General features: G+C 37.6%; 2 protein-coding genes across 10 annotated transcripts in view; one reads left to right on the top strand and one right to left on the bottom strand.

Moving 5' to 3' along the window:
- The first annotated feature begins 578 nt into the window (after positions 1–578).
- LOC127415937 (zinc finger protein 513-like) lies at positions 579–16,823 on the top strand. 6 transcript variants are annotated; one of them, XM_051654964.1, is made up of 5 exons: positions 579–816; positions 1,140–1,250; positions 4,048–4,176; positions 12,065–12,751; positions 13,651–16,823. In XM_051654964.1, the coding sequence occupies exons 2-5, from the start codon at positions 1,211–1,213 to the stop codon at positions 14,421–14,423; spliced, it is 1,629 nt and encodes a 542-aa protein (XP_051510924.1). In that variant the 5' UTR covers positions 579–816; positions 1,140–1,210; the 3' UTR covers positions 14,424–16,823. The 6 variants fall into 6 exon arrangements, with proteins under 6 accessions (XP_051510924.1, XP_051510922.1, XP_051510921.1 ...); XM_051654962.1 differs by having other exon boundaries at positions 1,104–1,250; XM_051654961.1 differs by having other exon boundaries at positions 579–917; positions 1,136–1,250.
- Positions 16,284–18,609, bottom strand: part of LOC127415938 (sorting nexin-17) — a 43,928-nt gene continuing 41,602 nt past the window's right edge. For all 4 annotated transcript variants that reach the window (XR_007893022.1, XR_007893023.1, XM_051654966.1 and 1 more), the window contains one exon: positions 16,284–18,317. Coding sequence is in view for 2 of the 4 variants with exons in the window: in XM_051654966.1 (XP_051510926.1) it covers positions 18,198–18,317 (120 nt within the window). In the remaining 2 variants the exon portion in view is untranslated. The remainder of the gene's footprint in view (positions 18,318–18,609) is intronic.

Below are 18,609 nucleotides of genomic sequence, written 5' to 3'. Positions count from 1 at the left end.
TATATGGTTATATATAATATTATTGTATTAATATCATACAATATTAAAAATATTATGTTATTATAATAGGCCTATGTGTTAAGATATGTTGTTATGGTAATATAACAATTGTGATATAACAACAACAACAACAACAACATAATAATAATAATAATAATACAAAATAAATTAATAATAATAATAGTAATAATAATATCGATTGTTATAATATAATACGTTATCCTTCCGGCACAAACAATGAGGAAAGAAAGTAAAAAAAAAAGCAATCAAACAAACAAACAAACACAAAACTTCCAAATAAATCACCCCCAAACAACAACCTTCTTCTTCTTTTTCTTCTTTTTCTTATTATCACAATCATTACATGGTAATAATAATAATAATAATAATAATAATAATAATATAATATCTTATTATTATTATTATTATTATTGCCATTGATGCATGCAGACCTAATCCAATAAATCCTAAATCTAACACTAGACTGTCCTTTATTTTAGTTACCTTATCGGACAATTATTTCATAAAAGAAAAATATAAAATAAATATTTAAAAGACCCGGAAATACGTAACAGAAGGAAACGGATATACGTAATGTAGCGGAAGAGAAATGTATACAATGGCAATTTGGAAATCAATTAAGTTATGAAAAAAAAAAAAAAAAAAGAAAAAAAGAAAAAAAAACATTAATTGCTTGTCTTGTCTTTGTGGTCGATGTCTTCTGGAATGGCGGATTGCGAGCAGTAGTGCACTGTTAAACGTCGCTCTTTTGCCTCGACGAGAATCGGTATTTGACGTGTCAGGCAGAGAGAGGAGGTATATTTATGACAACTGCTGAGCTTGACATTGTAGTATTTAGATGTGTGTGTGTTACATGTCGACAGAGTAAAATAAAATACAATAAAACAGGCTGAGTGGTAAGATTCATGCTGTTCTGTACATATACAAAATACATTTATAAATATAGAAATGTATTCTGTCTGAATTTGAAATGTCTTTTAAATGCAGTCTTATTAATCTTAAAGGATACTGTAAGATTAGCATGTTAGCCCCATAGATGCGCTGTTTGACTGTTATATTGATTGTGCTGACATGCTTGTCAGTTTCCACGTGTGTCTTTTTAACGCTTTAAAAGGCAGCTTTGAAGAATGAGTTGGTCATTTGCAAGGGAATCCAGAGGAGGTTGCTAATTATAAAGGCTGTTTAGAAGATGCCAAGAAGAAAACAGCAGAATCCACAACCTGTAAAGTGTAAGATGTTTTTTTTTTTTTTGTCCTAATATTGTCATCTGTACCATTTAAAATAATGTTAGCTAATTCAGTAAAATGATAGAAATTGGTTTTGGTCAAAAGTGTCATTTGCCATTAGAATTGAGGAAAAAGTAAAGTTTTTTATATATATATATATATATAATGTACAGTACTGTGCAAAAGTTTTAGGCACTTGTGAAAGATGTTGCATTGTGAGGATGTCTTCAAAAATAATTTTTATTTATCAATTAATGTCAAACAAAGTCCAGTAAACATAAAAAAAGCTGAATCAAAATTTGGTGTGACCACATTTGCCTTTTCTCCAAGGTACACCTGGACACAGTTGTTCTTGGTTGTTGGCTTCTTGGAGAACTTGTCACAGTTCTTCTATCTATTTAGGCTGTCTCAGTTGCTTTTGTCTCTTCATGTAATCCCAGACTGACTCATTGATGTTGAGATCCGGGCTCTGTGGGGTCCATACTATCTGTTGTAGGGCTTCTTGTTCTTCTTCTATTCAATTCTATATGCAAAGTTAGAATGTTGAAATCAAAAAAAATTATTTTCTATTGATAAACTAAAAGCAGAATATATATAAATAACTGACAAACATTAAGATAAATGTTTTTGAGAAAAATATAATGCGCCTAAGACTTTTGCACAGTACTGTCAGTACTGTGTGTAATATATATATATATATATATATGTGGGTGTGTGTTATGTGTACACTGAGGGCCAAACGTTTGGAATAATGTACAGATTTTGCTGTTTCAGAAGGAAATTTGTACTTTAATTCACTAAAGTGGCATTCAACTGATCACAAAGTATAGTCAGGACATTACTGATGTAAAAAAACAGCACCATCACTATTTGAAAAAAGCAATTTTTGATCAAACCTAGACAGGCCCCATTTCCAGCAGCCATCACTCCAACATCTTATCCTCGAGTAATCATGATAAATTGATCCTAGAAAATCACTTGCCATTATATCAAACACAGTTGAAAACAGTTTGGTTTGTTAAATGAAGCTTAACATTGTCTTTGTGTTTGTTTTTGAGTTGTCACTGTATACAATAGACCGGCATGTCTTAAGGTCAATATTAGGTCAAAAATGGCAAAAAAGAAACAGCTTTTTCTAGAAACGTGTCAGTCAATCATTGTTTTGAGGAATGAAGGCTATACAATGCTTGAAATTGCCAAAATACTGAAGATTTCATACAAATGTGTACACTACAGTCTTCAAAGACAAAGGACAACTGGCTCTAACAAGGACAGAAAGAGATGTGGAAGGCCAGATGTACAACTAAACAAGAGGATAAGTACATCAGAGTCTCTAGTTTGAGAAATAGACGCCTCACATGTCCTCAGCTGACAGCTTCATTGAATTCTACCCGCTCAACACCAGTTTCATGTACAACAGTAAAGAGAAGACTCGGGGGTGCAGGCCTTATGGGAAGAATTGCAAAGAAAAAGCCACTTTTGAAACAGATAAACAAAAAGAAAAGGTTAGAGTGGGCAAAGAAACACAGACATTGGACAACAGATAATTGGAAAAGAGTGTTATGGATCTTAACCCCATTGAGCTTTTGTGGGATCAGCTAGACTGTAAGGTGCGTGAGAAGTGCCCGACAAGACAGCCACATCTCTGGCAAGTGCTACAGGAAGTGTGGGGTGAAATGTCACCTGAGTATCTGGACAAACTGACAGCTAGAATGCCAAAGATCTGCAAACCTGTCATTGCTGCACGTGGAGGATTTTTTGATAAAAACTCTTTGAAGTAGTTGAAGAAGTTCTGAACCTTTTTTTTTTTTTTTAATTGTAATAGTAATTTTTCCATTATTAATGTCCTGACTACATTGTGATCAGTTGAATGCCACTTTAGTGAATAAAAATACCAATTTCTTTCCATAAGTGTAAAATCTGTACATTATTTCAAACCTTTGGCCACCAGTGTGTGTGTGTGTGTGTGTGTGTGTGTTATATATATATATATATATATATATATATATATATATATATATATATATATATATAATGCAGCCATATTATTACATGAAATTAAAATCCCATTCCTTAGAGACCCAGTGTAGCACAATTGCAATGTTTGTTTAAAGCAATTAAATAATACATATTATTATTTAAAGTAATTAAAAAGTGGCTAAAACTCTGAATTGTATCACAACCACAGTTTTTGTGGGGGGAAATTTTATATTGATGTCACAGCTAGGAGGATAAAAAGAAAATGCATCATCAGTGTCAATGCTTGTGTCTCTGAGGGTTAATTTAGCAGTTTTATCACTCATTACAGTAACAGTAGTGATGGTCCATCTTGAACATCCTGGGAAGAAGTGCTTTACCCAAATGCATATCAGCCAAGTGCTTTGTATAGTAAAGCATTTGTTAATAACAAAAAGCAATGGTGATTTTTTCAGTAATATAATATAATATAATATAATAACCCAATTTTGAATATATCTTGTACCTTCTTTCTATATGCAAATCTGCAGTATTTTATGATTTAATATGAGTTCTACATTTGTTTGATCTTTTCACAAATGGTTGACTTTTTATATGGAATGGTCAAACAAGCTGGGTGGTAATAGATTCCTCTACCTCCAAGATGATTATGTTTTCATGTTGGTGTTATTTTCCTTTCCGCCCAGTAGATGGCAGTAAATCTACAGTAAACCAAAAGCCTGTATCATCAATTAACATGCATGCTAAAAAAACATGCAAGCGTCAAATAGAACTCTTATGAGGCTTACAGCTACTGTTTTTAAACTTTACTCTTTATTTTCAGCTGATTCTGAATATGGCTTAGGCACTGTGCATCCAGCAAGCCTTACCTTTGAGAGTGACTTTCTGCTGGGACAGGAACTGGAGTATCCTGACAATGACAACAACATCATAGGCCTTGAAAAGTTCTCAGGTGAGTTAAATGAGCCTTTAAGCCCAGCAATTAAACGATGTGGATTGTATGTACGGTTTGTTCTTGGTAGTCAAATGTGTATTAAAGGGATAGTTCACCCAAAAATGAAAATTCTCTCATCATTTATTCACCCTCATGCCATTCCAGATGTGTAGGACTTTCTTTCTTCTGCAGAACACAGATGAAGATTTTTAGAAGAATATTTCAGCTCTGTAGGTCCATACAATGCAAGTGAATGGGTGCCAAAATGTTGACGCTCCAAAAAGCACATAAAGACATCATAAAAGTAATCTATATGACTCCAGTGTTTTAATCCGTATTTTCAGAAGTGAAATGATAGGTGTGTGTGAGAAACAGATCAATATTTGTCCTTTTTTGCTTGAAATTCTTCTCCCTGCCCAGTAGGGGCGGTATACATAAAAAAAATAAAAAAAAACTGTGAATCACCACAAACACAAGAAGAAGAATGTAGAAGGGATCTGTTTCTCACCCATCTGTTTCTCCTTTGATGTTTATTCAAAAGTAGCCATTTATTGTGATTAAATAAATTTTTTGCAAGCAATATCCAAATCACAGATATTTGATTATATATATATCCAGCTGTTATAGACCTTCTTAGCTCAATTTAATGGAGACTTGTATTGATTGCAGTATTCCTACTTTTCTGGGTAATCAACATATGAATGACATATACAGTAGTTTATAAATGGCATATAGTCTCTGCATATTAAGCTGGGATAGAAAGTATTTTATCTTTGAAAATTACAAAACCAACCAATACATGAATAACTGTTTGCTTCTCCTGTCTGGTGTTCATCAAAAAACATCCTAATTAACAGGGGAAAGTCAGTATGGTGTATCCATCACAAACCCATTTGTTTTTACATCCTACTTCAGGCAACAGCTAGGTGGGTTATGAATTGCTTTGGTATTTCATCACTTTACAGCAAAATGTATTACATTTTTATGAGGAGTTTATAAAACATTATGCTTCAGTATATAATTTAGATCCATTTGATGTTTGCTACTTCTAGTGGTTGTGCTACAACCAATATCATTATTGTTGAGTGGGTAAGCAGACCTGTGACCTCACACTGCTTAAGGAACATTATGTGATGGCTAAAGGCATATTTTGATGATTTAAAAAATAAGTGTTAGTTTAATGTGTTGGCTTTTGTAAAGCACCATATGTGCTCAATATGGGAAGGAACATTATCTGCAAAGATGCATATTTAATGTTAGGGCATTTATGCAGATCTACAGCATTCTTTCTGTTGGAAAGCAGCGTGATGTTTCATGTACATATGGGGATGTGAGCCCACTGCCCAGGAACATTTCTCTGGTTTTGGCATTCTGACAGCACACACCGTTTGAAAATGGCAAACCAGGGAAAATATACAATGTGCCACAACTATTACTGTATATAAGGGGGTCATCAAGACGGCCATCACCATCAAGGACACATTATAGTAAGGCATTTAGTAATAATCATCATCATCATCATCTCCTCCTCATCATCATCATCATCATCATCATCTCCTCTCAGGGTCTTTATCATAGTTGTCATCATCATCAGCAGCAGCAGCAGCAGGGCCATTATAATCATCATCATTATCATTAGGCTGTTTCTGGGGTTTCTGAACTGGCCAATATAAAGGCCCACTCAGGCTTCAGATTCACACATTTCTAAATGCGCACGAGGAGCTTGCAGAAGGAAAACGACATTTCGCAGAAACATAGCAGCCTTGTTTCTTTGTTCGGTTTCCAACTTTTTTTTTTTGTTCATATCAGAATTTACCTAACGCTCCAAAAAAAATTCACTGGCTTATTTGGTAAGTATAAATACCATATATTTTCAATTATTGTGCTGTGTCTGTGCTCTTCTCAAGATGTTTTGCTCCTTAGAGGCACTTAAAGGGATAGTTCACCCAAAAAATTTAAATACTATTCCCATTTACTGACCCGTATGTTGTTCCATACCCGTATAACTTACATTCTTCCATGGAATACACAAGGAGATGTTAGGCAGTTTGATCGTGCCATTCACCATTCACTTTCTTCTCGCTTTCTTTTTCCATGCAATGTAAGTGAATGGTGTCTGAGACATTCTGCCTAATATCTCCTTGTGTGTTCTGCAGAAGACAGAAAAAAGACAGAAATGTTTGGAACAACATGTGCGTGATTAAGTGATGACAGAATTGTCATTTTTGGGTGAACTATCCTTTTAAATCTTGGTGCGGTATATGTTATCTTTAAGGTTTTCTTGAACCTGTATTATGTGTTTGTATTTGTTTAAACCTTTAATGCATAGTCAGGGACCAGTACCAATACTATACAAGAGATACGATCAGCTTTATTTTATATGTATTGTAATAGTGTACTTTTATCAGCCCATGAATTGCTGTTTCTTTTTTTTTTTTTGTATGTTTGCACGTCAGATGGCAGAAAACATATGCGTGTATGTATGTGTATGTGTGTATATATATATATATATATATATATATATACACACACACACAGGCAGTCAAAAGTTTGGATAGTGTACAGATTTTGCTCTTATGGAAAGAAAATGGTACTTTTATTCACCAAAGTGGCATTCGGCTTATTACAATGTATAGTCAGGACATTAATAACGTGAAAAATTACTATTACAATTTGATTTTCTTAAACTACTTCAAAAAGTTCTAATCAAAAAATCCTCCATGTGCAGCAATGACAGCTTTGCAGATCCTTGGCATTCTAGCTGTCAGTTTGTCCAGATACTCATGTGACATTTCACCCCACGCTTCCTGTAGCACTTGCCATAGATGAGGCTGTATGTCGGGCACTTCTCACGCACCTTACAGTCTAGCTGATCCCACAAAAGCTCAATGGGGTTAAGATCCATAACACACTTCCAAATATCTGTTGTCCAATGTCTGTTTCTTTGCCCACTCTAACCTTTTCTTTTTGTTTATCTGTTTCAAAAGTGGCTTTTTCTTTGCAATTCTTCCCATAAGGCCTGCACCCCTGAGTCTTCTCTTTACTGTTGTACATGAAACTGCTGTTGAGCGGGTAGAATTCAATGAAGCTGTCAGCTGAGGACATGTGAGGCATCTATTTCTCAAACTAGAGACTCTGATGTACTTATCCTCTAGTTTAGTTGTACATCTGGCCTTCCACATCTCTTTCTGTCCTTGTTAGAGCCAGTTGTCCTTTGTCTTTGAAGACTGTAGTGTACACCTTTGTATGAAATCTTTTTTTTTTTTTTGGCAGTTTCAAGCATTGTATAGCCTTCATTCCTTAAAACAATTATTGACTGATGAGTTTCTAGAGAAAGCTGTTTCTTTTTTGCCATTTTTGACCTAATATTGACCTTAAGACATGCCAGTCTATTGCATACTGTGGCAACTCAAAAACAAACACAAAGACAATGTTAAGCTTCATTTAATGAACCAAATAGCTTTCAACTGTGTTTGATATAATGGCAAGTGATTTTCTAGTATTAGTAATTTTGCATGATTACTCAAGGATAAGGTGTTGGAGTGATGGCTGCTGGAAATGGGGCCTGTCTAGATTTGATCAAAATTGACATTTTTTTCAAATAGTGATGGTGCTGTTTTTTACATCAGTAATATCCTAACTATACTCTGTGATCAGTTGAATGCCACTTTAGTGAATTAAAGGACCAATTTCCTTCCGAAACAGCAAATTCTGTACATTATTCAAAATTTTTGGCCGCCAGTGTATATATATATATATATTACACTTTGTTAATATACCGATCAGCCACAACATTAAAACTGCCTGCCAAATATTGTGTAGATCCCCCTCGTGCCACCAAAACAGCGCCAACCCGCATCTCAGAATAGCATTCTGAGATGCTATTCTTCTCACCACAGTTGTACAGAGCAGTTATCAGAGTTACTGTAGACTTTGTCAGTTCGAACCAGTCTGGCCATTCTCTGTTGACCTCTCTCATCAACAAGGCATTTCCGTCTGCAGAACTGACCCTCACTGGATGTTTTTTTTTTTTTTTTTGGCTCCATTCTGAGTAAATTCTAGAAACTGTTGTGTGTGAAAATCCGCAGTCACAGAAATACTCAAACCAGCCCGTCTGGCACCAACAATAATCCATGCGATTATCAAATCAGCCAATTGTGTGGCAGCAGTGCAATGCATAAAATCATGCAGATACAGGTCAGGAGCTTCAGTTAATGTTCACATCAACCAGCAAAATGGGGAAACAAATTTGATCTCGGTGATTTGGACCGTGGCATGATTGTTGGTGCCAGATGGGCTGGTTTGAATATTTCTGTAACTGCTGATCTCCTGGGATTTTCACACACAACAGCCTCTATAATTTACTCCGAATGGTGCAAAAAACATGATGAGAGAGGTCAACTTAGAATGGCCAGGCTGGTTCGAACTGACAAAGTCTACGGTAACTCAGATAACCACTCTGTACAATTGTGTTGAGAAGAATAGCATCTCAGAATGCTATTCTGAGATGTTGGATGGTGCTGTTTTGGCAGCTCGAGGGGAACCTACAAAATATTAGGCAGGTGGTTTTAATGTTATGGCTGATCGGTGTGTAAATATATATATACACATACACAACAGTTAGTTCTAGTCCTCAAATCTGATTGGACGAGAGACGTTCCATGAATATTGATGTGTCAGAACATCAGCACTCGGATGCTTCACTGTTTATATCACTCTGCTCGTGTTTGTGCTGTTCTAAATTAAGTGTAAGATCAGTGCAGATGTGTAACAAGCTGGATGTGTCTCTTTACATTTATTTTTGTGACATCGCAGATTTTAGCCAGAAGGTGGCAGCAAAAGACATTTTTGTGTGTAAATGTGTCAGCTAAGGTGACGTGCATCGCCAGTCAGTCAGTATATTCATTCATCGGCACTCCGTGATCTCTCGGATTACTACTACACTAATAAAGCTGGGAAAAACAGCTTTAAACTAACAACTTCAGCATTAAGGCTCATCACAGCTGAGAGACACAACAAACTGTTAAAATGGCGGATGACATTGCGGTTTTTATCAACAGTTTTCCTGAGCAACCACTGGGCTGCGCCATGATGATTCATTCTAATTGCCTGTTTTCTATTTTTGGTCTCGAGACGCCAAGAAAAAACTGCCAAAACGAGCAATCCAGAAGAGAACAACAACCATTTGAGTGTTACTTAGAGTAAAAATTAATTTCAGGCTCAACTTGGCTGTCATAACTCAGAATAATTAATGATATCAACGTAACTAAACTTGGACCATAACTAAACTCGGACCATCGCTTCATGTCACACTCTCAGGTGAGGCAGTGTCTTGAAAAAAACGGTCATCTCGACTCTGTGAAGTACAGTGTATCCGGAAAGTATTCACAGCACTTCACTTTTTCCACATTTTGTTATGTTACAGCCTTATTCCAAAATGGATTAAATTCATTATTTTCCTCAAAATTCTACAAACAATACCGCATAATGACAACGTGAAAGAAGTTTGTTTGAAATATTTGCAAATTTATTAAAAAAAAAGTGAAGCGCTTTGAATACTTTCCGGATGCACTGTATCAGCATGTTTTTTGACCATTTTTACAAATGTAATACCTTAAACATTACACAACCCGCTAAGAATTTACGCCGATGCGAGTGAAAACACTGGAGACCGTAAATTGAAAACAGTCGAATCATGGAACACTTCCGCGTTCAGGAAAAAGGAGGATAGTGAATTACTCTTGCGCACCGGCTACTGCAAAATAGGGAGGAATACCCTGCTCAGATGGCTATTTTTCCACAAAGAAAATAGGATGTATTTGGCAAAAATGAAATTATCTTCAGAAAGCTGACTAACACACTACAGCATCTCTGCTTGGTAGTGGCAACAGACGCAGGCGATCACACGCGCTCTATCTGTCTGTCTCTCTCTCTCTCTCTCTCTCACACACACACACACATACATCCTTGTTTCTCCAATAACTTGTTAGAAACAGCCCATGCTGTGATACTAGAAATGATGTTTTTGAGAGGCTTGGATGCATCATTTGGTTTGAACCAGCAATGGCAGATTCTGATCCGTCACTTAAGAAAGTAGTTTCATGCACAGATGATTTTTTGTGACCGTACTTAGCTTTTCTTCATTGTTTTTAAATGTACTTGCTGATTGATCTGTTGTATATAAGCAATATCAGACTCGCAATCAAACTATGGCCCTAAATCAGCACTGCTGTGATTACCTACGGCACTCGCATAGGTGAATTACGGAGCTGGCCAATGGGGCCAGTGCTCAGGGGCCCTTGACTACGACTATAAACAAATGTTTATATATGCTTAAATATGCAGCCTGGTCTCATGAAATTTACGTGAGCATGACAACATTTTTGCAATTCAAAATGTACACGCTGTATATCACGTTTTGCTGCAGGGTTTCAGTGAAATGTCCAGCTTGGGGCGCCAAAAGCAAGTAAAATGTTTTTTTTTTTTAAACATACCTCCCAAACACTTTTGCCTGAACTTAACCAATAGTGTTTTAAAATACTGTATATATGAGAAGTTTAAAAAAGACATCCTTACCTTATCAATGCCTAAATCTAACAATTAGTGTTTTAAAATGCAGAATCGAAATGAAAAAGCAAATTTACTGAAGCAAACAGCCCATTTTGTGCTGCTTCTATGACTCTGTAATGTCACGTGTCAGATTAAGTTCATGGCTGGACTTGAACCGCAGTCCTCTGAATCTGTCCAACACCCTATCAGGTGAGCAACTGCATGCTGGAATGTGTATATATGTAGGTGAGTCTGTAATAAAGGCATTAAAATGTGTTGTTTTTCAAAAGATGTTTTTGAGTAAAAGTGTTTTGAGATCATAAAATAGCATGGTCTGAGTAATAGAGGGGAAAATAAGTGTTTATAAAGTCATAATCAGCCATTTAAGTCATGATTCGAGTGAATAAAACACACAGTTGATGTAGCGCCTGTAGTGTTCATTTTTCCTGGAAACTGCAGGAAATTGTATACCACGGGAAACAAGTATAACAAGTTTTGCAAAAATGTATCTAGAGAAGATTTCACTGTGAGACCCGGTTGTAAATATATGGGCCACAGCTTATTCAAGGCCCCTTCAACAAGTCCCTGTAAATGTGAGGGCCCCCAGCCCTCTTATAGGACCCTTTTGCCTTTCTGTTTCCAACTACATTTTTGAGCAACTCTTTAACCTTACCTATCTTACCTTACTTATCATTCAGATGAGTTAGAAAAGATATAGCAGTGCGAGCCAGAACTGCCTGAACTCTTTGCTGAATTTCACCAAACACTTGCATAGATAGGAGCCTTCTGTTTTTGTTAAATTATTCAATATTTAAAATGTTTGATGAAGTTAAAATATTTCATAATTTATAATGGCCCCTGTAAATAAATGCATTTTGTATATATAATTTGTAGTATTTACATTGAGTTTACATTATGTATAACAAACGTTAAAATGGTACTGTTTCTTTAAGAACAGTGGCTGTTCAGCAAATGCGTTTCGGTTCAGCGGTTTCTTTACCACATCCGTGCTGTGTGTTTGAATTAATCTGACTGTAAATAACAGAACAGGTATTAAAAGAGACTTAAATAAATGAAAATAGATTGCGTAGATCTCAACTTTAAAAGAAAATTGGCCCTGGGGCCCTTGCTAGTCATCATCCGGCCCTGGGCACTCGGCCTGCAGCCGAATCATGGCAGCGCTGATATATATATTCTGCAATCTGACACGTGCAAACATACAAAAAAACTGAAATTCACTGGCTGATAAAAGTACACTATTGTATAATATTGTATATTACACTGTATATACTGTATACATACAGCTGCATAATATAATGCAGTATCCTGCTGTGTGCTTTGTACTGGTCCTGTACAGCTGACATCAGTCTGTCGGGCTTCCCCCTGGGAGACGAGGAGAGCTCCCCCTTCAGCCGCCTTAGTATGGAGAGTGACGCTGACGACCTGCGCATGACCGAAAGCGAGCGTGAAGAGAGGGTTTCTGAGTCTGCCTTTCCCTCTTACCTCTCTTGCAGGGGCTGTGGTCAGCTCCTGGATGACCCTCTGGGACCCAGCATTGACTTGGTGGGGCCCTACTGCATTCGCTGCTGCAAAGGCGTTGTGGAAGAGAGGAAACTTTGCTCAGGCTTAGGCTTATATGCCGAGTCTAGAAGGGGAGGAAATGAGAGTGCTGGTGGCAAGGATGGTTCCCTGAAGCTACATTCATGCAAACTTTGTGGTTTCACATCACGCTACACTAACCATGTTAAAAGGCACATGAAGACACACAATGGCGAAAAGCCCTACGAGTGTCCGTTGTGCTCTTACGCGTCGGCACAACTGGTGAACCTGAAAAGACATTTGCGCATACACACAGGTGAAAAGCCCTATAAGTGCAACAACTGCAGTTTTGCATGCTCTTCTTTAGGGAACCTGAAGAGGCACCAACGCATGCATGCAGCTGCTAGCCCTGCTCAAAATGGTCCTCCGCCAATGAGAGGCAACAGTTTAAACTGCACTGCTGTTGGTCAGAGAGAAAAGGAAGTGGCTCTTGTGCCCAGTGAAGGTAAGCTTTTGATTTGTCCCCATAAAATAAAATAAAATATCTCATTTACACCTGGTATAAATATATCTGTTTGGTTGTAAAAAGGGAACAGAACCTATATGCAAAGCTCTCAATTTACCAGTCGATCTATGTTTCAACCCTCACCAATGGTCATGAGATTTGGGTAGTGACCGAAAGAGTAAGATCACAGATGCAAGCAGCCGAAATGAGCTTTCTTCGCAGGGTGGCTCGGCTCACCCTAAGGGATAGGGTGCGAAGCTCCGACATCGAGGGAGAGGCTTGGTGTAGAGCCGCTGCTCCACCAGCATTCCTGTGGATGTGACCCCGGGGCAGACCCAGAACACACTGGAAGAATTATGTCTCTTGACTGACCTGGGAATGCCTTGAGATCTGCCAGGAAGAGCAGGGGGATGTGGTCAGGGAAAAGGACGTATGGGCTGCAGTGCTTAATCTGATACCAATGTGACCCAGACGTGGATAAGCAAAATAAGATGGCTGGATGGAGAGATCATGTGAACCACGCATATCTAAAGTTGGCTTAATATCAGTCCATGACTATAATATCTGATAATTCTCTAAATATCACATTTATATAAATATCTTAAAATCCAAGTATATTTTTTCAGAAACAGTGAGAATTTTTTTTTCAATGTGTAGTCACACACTGATGCAGTAAATTATGTATTTAGTTTCAAAACCACAGACTCTCCCCTCGAAATCTGATCATGTGGTCAAAGGAGACATATTTGAGGCCCATGATAGAACAGGGTGTTAAAGACGTTCTGTCTGGGCTGACCTCTTGTGATCAGCTCACCCAAGTCGCATCTTAATACCAGGTGTAAATGTGGCCAAAGAGAGAGTTTCACAGTGAGTTGTAACTAAATGTCCTTCAATTGCAGATGCTGTGCAGTCTGAGTCACGTCCCCACATGGGAAGGGATGGCAGCTACATGCAGACCTTTGATGGCCTCAGGTCAGCTCAGCAATCATCAGCAGCGGTGTTGCAGTCAGGACAGGCTGCTTCTGAACCATCCGCCCAACCCCCCATGTTCTTCCCCTTCACCTGCCGGCTGTGTGGCATGGCCCTGGATGACGAGGATGGATCCTCAGCCCAAATTTGTGCCAAATGCACACTAGAAATGCTAACTAAAGACACACCAGGCTGCCCCACAGAGCGAGGGGACAAGGTCTACACCTGTGCCACCTGCTCCTTCCTTACCCATTACCCAAATCACCTGGCCCGCCACATGAAGACCCACAGTGGAGAGAAGCCATATAAGTGCCCTCAATGTGACTACGCCTCTGCTCACTTTGACAACCTAAAGCGACACCATCGAGTACACACTGGCGAAAAACCCTACAAATGTCACCTCTGTGACTATGCCTGCGGGAACCTGGCTAATCTCAAGAGGCACCAGCGGGTTCATTCGGGCGCCAAACCGTTTCAGTGCACAATCTGCAGCTACAGTTGCAACCAGAGTATGAACCTGAAGCGCCACATGTTGCGCCACACGGGGGAGAAGCCCCATAAGTGCCAAGAGTGTGGCTACACCACCGGCCACTGGGATAACTACAAACGACACCAGAAGAAGCACAGCCTCGCTACGGATGGCTGGGTTAAAATTCCGATGCCCGGAAATGAAGAAGATGTGGAGGATGAGGAAGAGGTGTAGCCTTAAGGCTAGGGTATACATCGTTTTTTCCGCATACCGCCTGAAGATTCTGGAAATGTAGGATGGCAGGGGAAGACTATCTGATTTTTTTTTTTTTTTTTAGGGTTATGTGTAGGGGTGGGGTTAGGGTTCTAATCAGGTAATGCTTTCCTCATGAATATAAATGACTCTTCCAATGCCATCCTACATTTTGGAAATTCAGAAAGTGTTGCACAGTCGGGTGTTCTAGTCTTTTAATGTACTTTTTTGACCCCAAACCTGCATACATACAGTACATGCATTCGAAGCATGTGCACTACGATTGCTTTGTTATACTCTTTAGGACTGCCAACTCTTAAGTGTATGTTTAGAAAAATTGGGCTGCGCAACGACTGCGCTGATGATGAAATAAATGTACATACTGGACGTGGAAAATTAGTATAGTTTAGCCTTAAGAAGTCTTGTGATGTACAGAGGTTGAGGAGAGTGAGAGATTTGTAATTGAGAGCGATATTGTAAGACAGCCGTCCATAAGAGATGTTACAGTAAGCTTTAGTGATGCCCAGAATTATTTTAGCCATTTCTTGAATATATACAGAAGCTGCTACACAAAGTCATTTACAACTTTAAATAGTTATTTGAATGTTTTAATGCCTTTGATAAAGGCAGTTTGTGTTACCCAAAGCTCTCTAAGAGCATTCTGAGCCTGACCTCTATCCATTTATCAGTGCCAAACAGACACTACTGCACCACTACCATACTAAAGAAGCTCATCTGTAAGCCTGACATTGCATGTACACTTACGTTTACCTTGGTAACTGCTTGGTTAACACTCAGTCCTACTGGGGGAAAAAAATGCCTTCATAGATCACAATTATTTTCTTCATGTTTTAAACATGTTTTTTGTTCTGAATAATTCTGGGTGACTGTGTTGCCTTTTTTTTGTCATGTGTATCTAATTGACTGTAAAATGTAATTTGTTTGCGCTTACTTGAAGGAAAATGGTGCATAGTGGATATTTGTGTCATGCTGAACATATAGCTTTTATTTTTGTATATTATTTTTATTATATTTGATCTTTGAGGAATGTTTGGCATGTATTTGCCACCTGTGGCATCATGCTAGCTATATTGGAGGGCAAAAGTAACCGTAAACCCTATTATGCAGTAAAACTTTCAGGTTGCCAAGACATGATTGAAAATTAAGAAATTTTGTAGGTGTGTGGTGCTTGAGTATTTTCCTGTAATTATACAGTGGTTTTATTAATGCCTTAAATATCTTAAAATAAAACATTTGTGCTAAAAAGATCAGTTATGTCCTATAACTATTCACATAACTGTGTTGCAGACGTTACATGTAGATCAGCAGGATGTGATTAAGATGCAGAGACAGGCAGTGTGTAATCCTCACTTTTATAATGAGAGCTGTAATCCTTTTCACGCTCTGCGGTGAACAGCTCCGGTAAACATGCTAATGAAGACAGAGCCACAGGCAGCACTAGGGCACTAACAAATCTAGCAGTGATCTGCATGCTGTTAAGCATTAAGGTTTTTGATCATGTTTCTTAAGTGAGTCGGAGCCTGTTTTACAAAAAGCTTTGGTATATTAATAAGACATTTGACAACGTAACTAAAGAACAATTCCAGTTTTAGGACTACAGCTGCCTCAGTGTTTCAGATTTGAATCCTAATTCTTTTGGGCTGTGATCTTTTGCATTAGGTTAAAAAAAGGAGCTTTATTGAGTGGAATTTTTCACTAGCAAAATCCCAAGCATAGATATGAGTGTGACAACAAAAAGCCCCATAAATCACAATCACACACTGAAATACACATCATGTTTGTGGCACTGAGACCAGGAGACAAAACACCTCACACAAGGAGTGGCATTGTTTGGCACCTACATTTATTGAAACCCAGACGGCTCTATAACTTCCATTCTTGCATTTAAAATGATTGAGGATTTGTAAAATAAAATCATATTGACAAGCGTTATGAGAGACATATACGTTTTAGGAGTATAAATGGTATACCCTTTTTATTCTAGATATGCTGGTGAACATACTGAACCCAGCAATCACGAATTACAGTCAATAATTCAAAAATAAATCAGACACCCTGTGCAGCACATTAACATTAGAATAACCTTTGCATTGAACACATTCTGCGAATGGGAGGAATCGTGTCTCTGGAATGAAGGCTACTGCAGAATGAATGATATGGTCTTTTCATTCAGCTTGACTATCAATGCAGTCAAAACCCCAGCATTTTCCAAGCACCATCTTATCATAGTCCTCTGAGATGATTGCCACAATGCATTTATAAAAAAAAAAAAAAAATAAAAAAATGGAATGGTGTTCTTCCAAATAAAATGTATAATTTGTGCTAAGATGATCACTGAAAATTAGATGTGGAATTTGTAAACACTTCTTTCTGAACAATTTTTTGTAAACAATGATACATGCTAGTTTCTAATCTCTTATATAGCCTGGAATATATTTGATCAAAAGTACTTTGTTACAATATACTAAAACAGAATACAGAGATTAGCAATTATTTAGAATACTTTTTTTTAAATTATTATTATTGCATGTACATTTATAAAAGTGACAACCATGATCTTGTTTTTTTGTGTGCAAAATGCTTTAGTCAGTCTATGCTTTAAATGATCATTTTGGCATTTATGAGAAACCTTTTGAATATATTTGTTCGAATAACAGATACAAACACAAAAATCAAATGACAGTCCTAAAAACCTCTTGAGAATGGTCCAGGATGTTTTCCCACAGTTAATATCTCAATAAATACCAGAGCCATCTACTTTTCTTAATACTGTGCAAAAAAACATGGGTTCAGCTAGTGCAAGCGGGCCTGCCGAACACAGCAAACAGGCAAGATTCAGGACATAGCTGAGGTCAAAATATGAGAACCTTTCAGCCAACTTGTCCCTGGCGCTACATTATATTTTCATTTTGCGAAGTTGATTCTGAACTGTAAGGCGGTTGACTCAGCGTAAGGCAGAGAAAAAGCAGGCCACAATAAAGAGTGATCTTCAATCTGCTCGTGTTCTAGAATAATCACTGATGCTGCAATGAATACACAATACGTCCACTAATCAACACGATTCCAATTACCTCTCCCAAAATAACAGGAAGTTGCAGAGAGCTACCACGCAATAGGTAGAGAATTGGAAAAACATTGGCACACTGCACAATATAAAGCAAATCACTTCTCTATTAAATATTCTTGATCGATTTTAAAAGGAAAATATGAACACAATTTGCTGGTATGAATCTTTCTCTGGAAGGCAGTTGCAGTCACGAGCAAGAGAAAATGAGGTGGCAGGAATTGAATTTCACACCACCCGATGATGAGATATGAAAGGAAAAGCACAGTTTTGTGTCTCTAGTGAGGAAGTATGATTCAGTGGAGTCTATCATTCATCACAGCCTAAAATTCATGTCTCTCTTGAATGCAGTAACTTGCTCTGAGACAGCTTTGTAACCCTGGATTAATCCTTGGAATTGTCCAAATTATAGTTTACTTCAACTGAGATATTTAGTTTCATACTTCAACATAAGACTAATGAGAGGTTTTGAATCAAAATGATGTACTTTATGGGGCAAGGCAATTTTAACTGAGCTTAATAGAACTATATGTTTTGTTTTAGCTCTGCTATAATTTTTCAAAAATTTGCTGAAAGGGGTTACAACATTTTACATATTAAACTACAGGTCAGAGAAACTGCTAAATTATTCTGCACTCCCCCCTTGAGTCCAGTCTATGAGGGAGGCTCCATCACAGGTCATCGTCCCCGATTCCTTCAAAGGCGTAGTTTCCATGGAAATCATTGCCACTGATGTCGCTAGCTGAGTTGGAAGAACTGAGTCCTCTCAGGGAGACTGAGGACAGCTTGGTCTATGAAGACATTTACAAAAAGGAAAAGATAGAAGCATAAAAAGTGTAAAAATTAGTAAGGCACAGAAATAATAGTTCTTGGCTGCAATTAAAACTTTAAATTACCCTTTGTCTGGAAAAACTAAAATTCTATTAACAGTTCTTTCAGTAGGAATTGCAACAATTACATCTAGGCTCAAATAACTTTATAAATATTGTAGCTTTTCTCTCTCTCTCTCTCTCTCTCTATATATATATATTTATTTATATATTAGGGGTGTAACAGTTCACTCATCTCACAGTTCGGTTCATT

This window comes from Myxocyprinus asiaticus, chromosome 25 (genome assembly GCF_019703515.2).
Source record: "Myxocyprinus asiaticus isolate MX2 ecotype Aquarium Trade chromosome 25, UBuf_Myxa_2, whole genome shotgun sequence".
Classification (NCBI taxonomy): domain Eukaryota; kingdom Metazoa; phylum Chordata; class Actinopteri; order Cypriniformes; family Catostomidae; genus Myxocyprinus; species Myxocyprinus asiaticus.
The sequence above is the reverse complement of the archived record's forward strand: the minus strand, read 5'-3'. Positions and strand labels throughout refer to the sequence as shown.

Excerpts from the sequence above, each read along its gene's own strand:
- LOC127415937 (XM_051654964.1), top strand. The coding sequence starts at position 1,211 with ATGCCAAGAAGAAAACAGCAGAATCCACAACCTGTAAAGT. Across the intron at positions 1,251-4,047 it reads GAATCCACAACCTGTAAAGT|CTGATTCTGAATATGGCTTA; the intron begins GTAAGATGTTTT and ends CTTTATTTTCAG. Across the intron at positions 12,752-13,650 it reads GGCTCTTGTGCCCAGTGAAG|ATGCTGTGCAGTCTGAGTCA; the intron begins GTAAGCTTTTGA and ends CTTCAATTGCAG.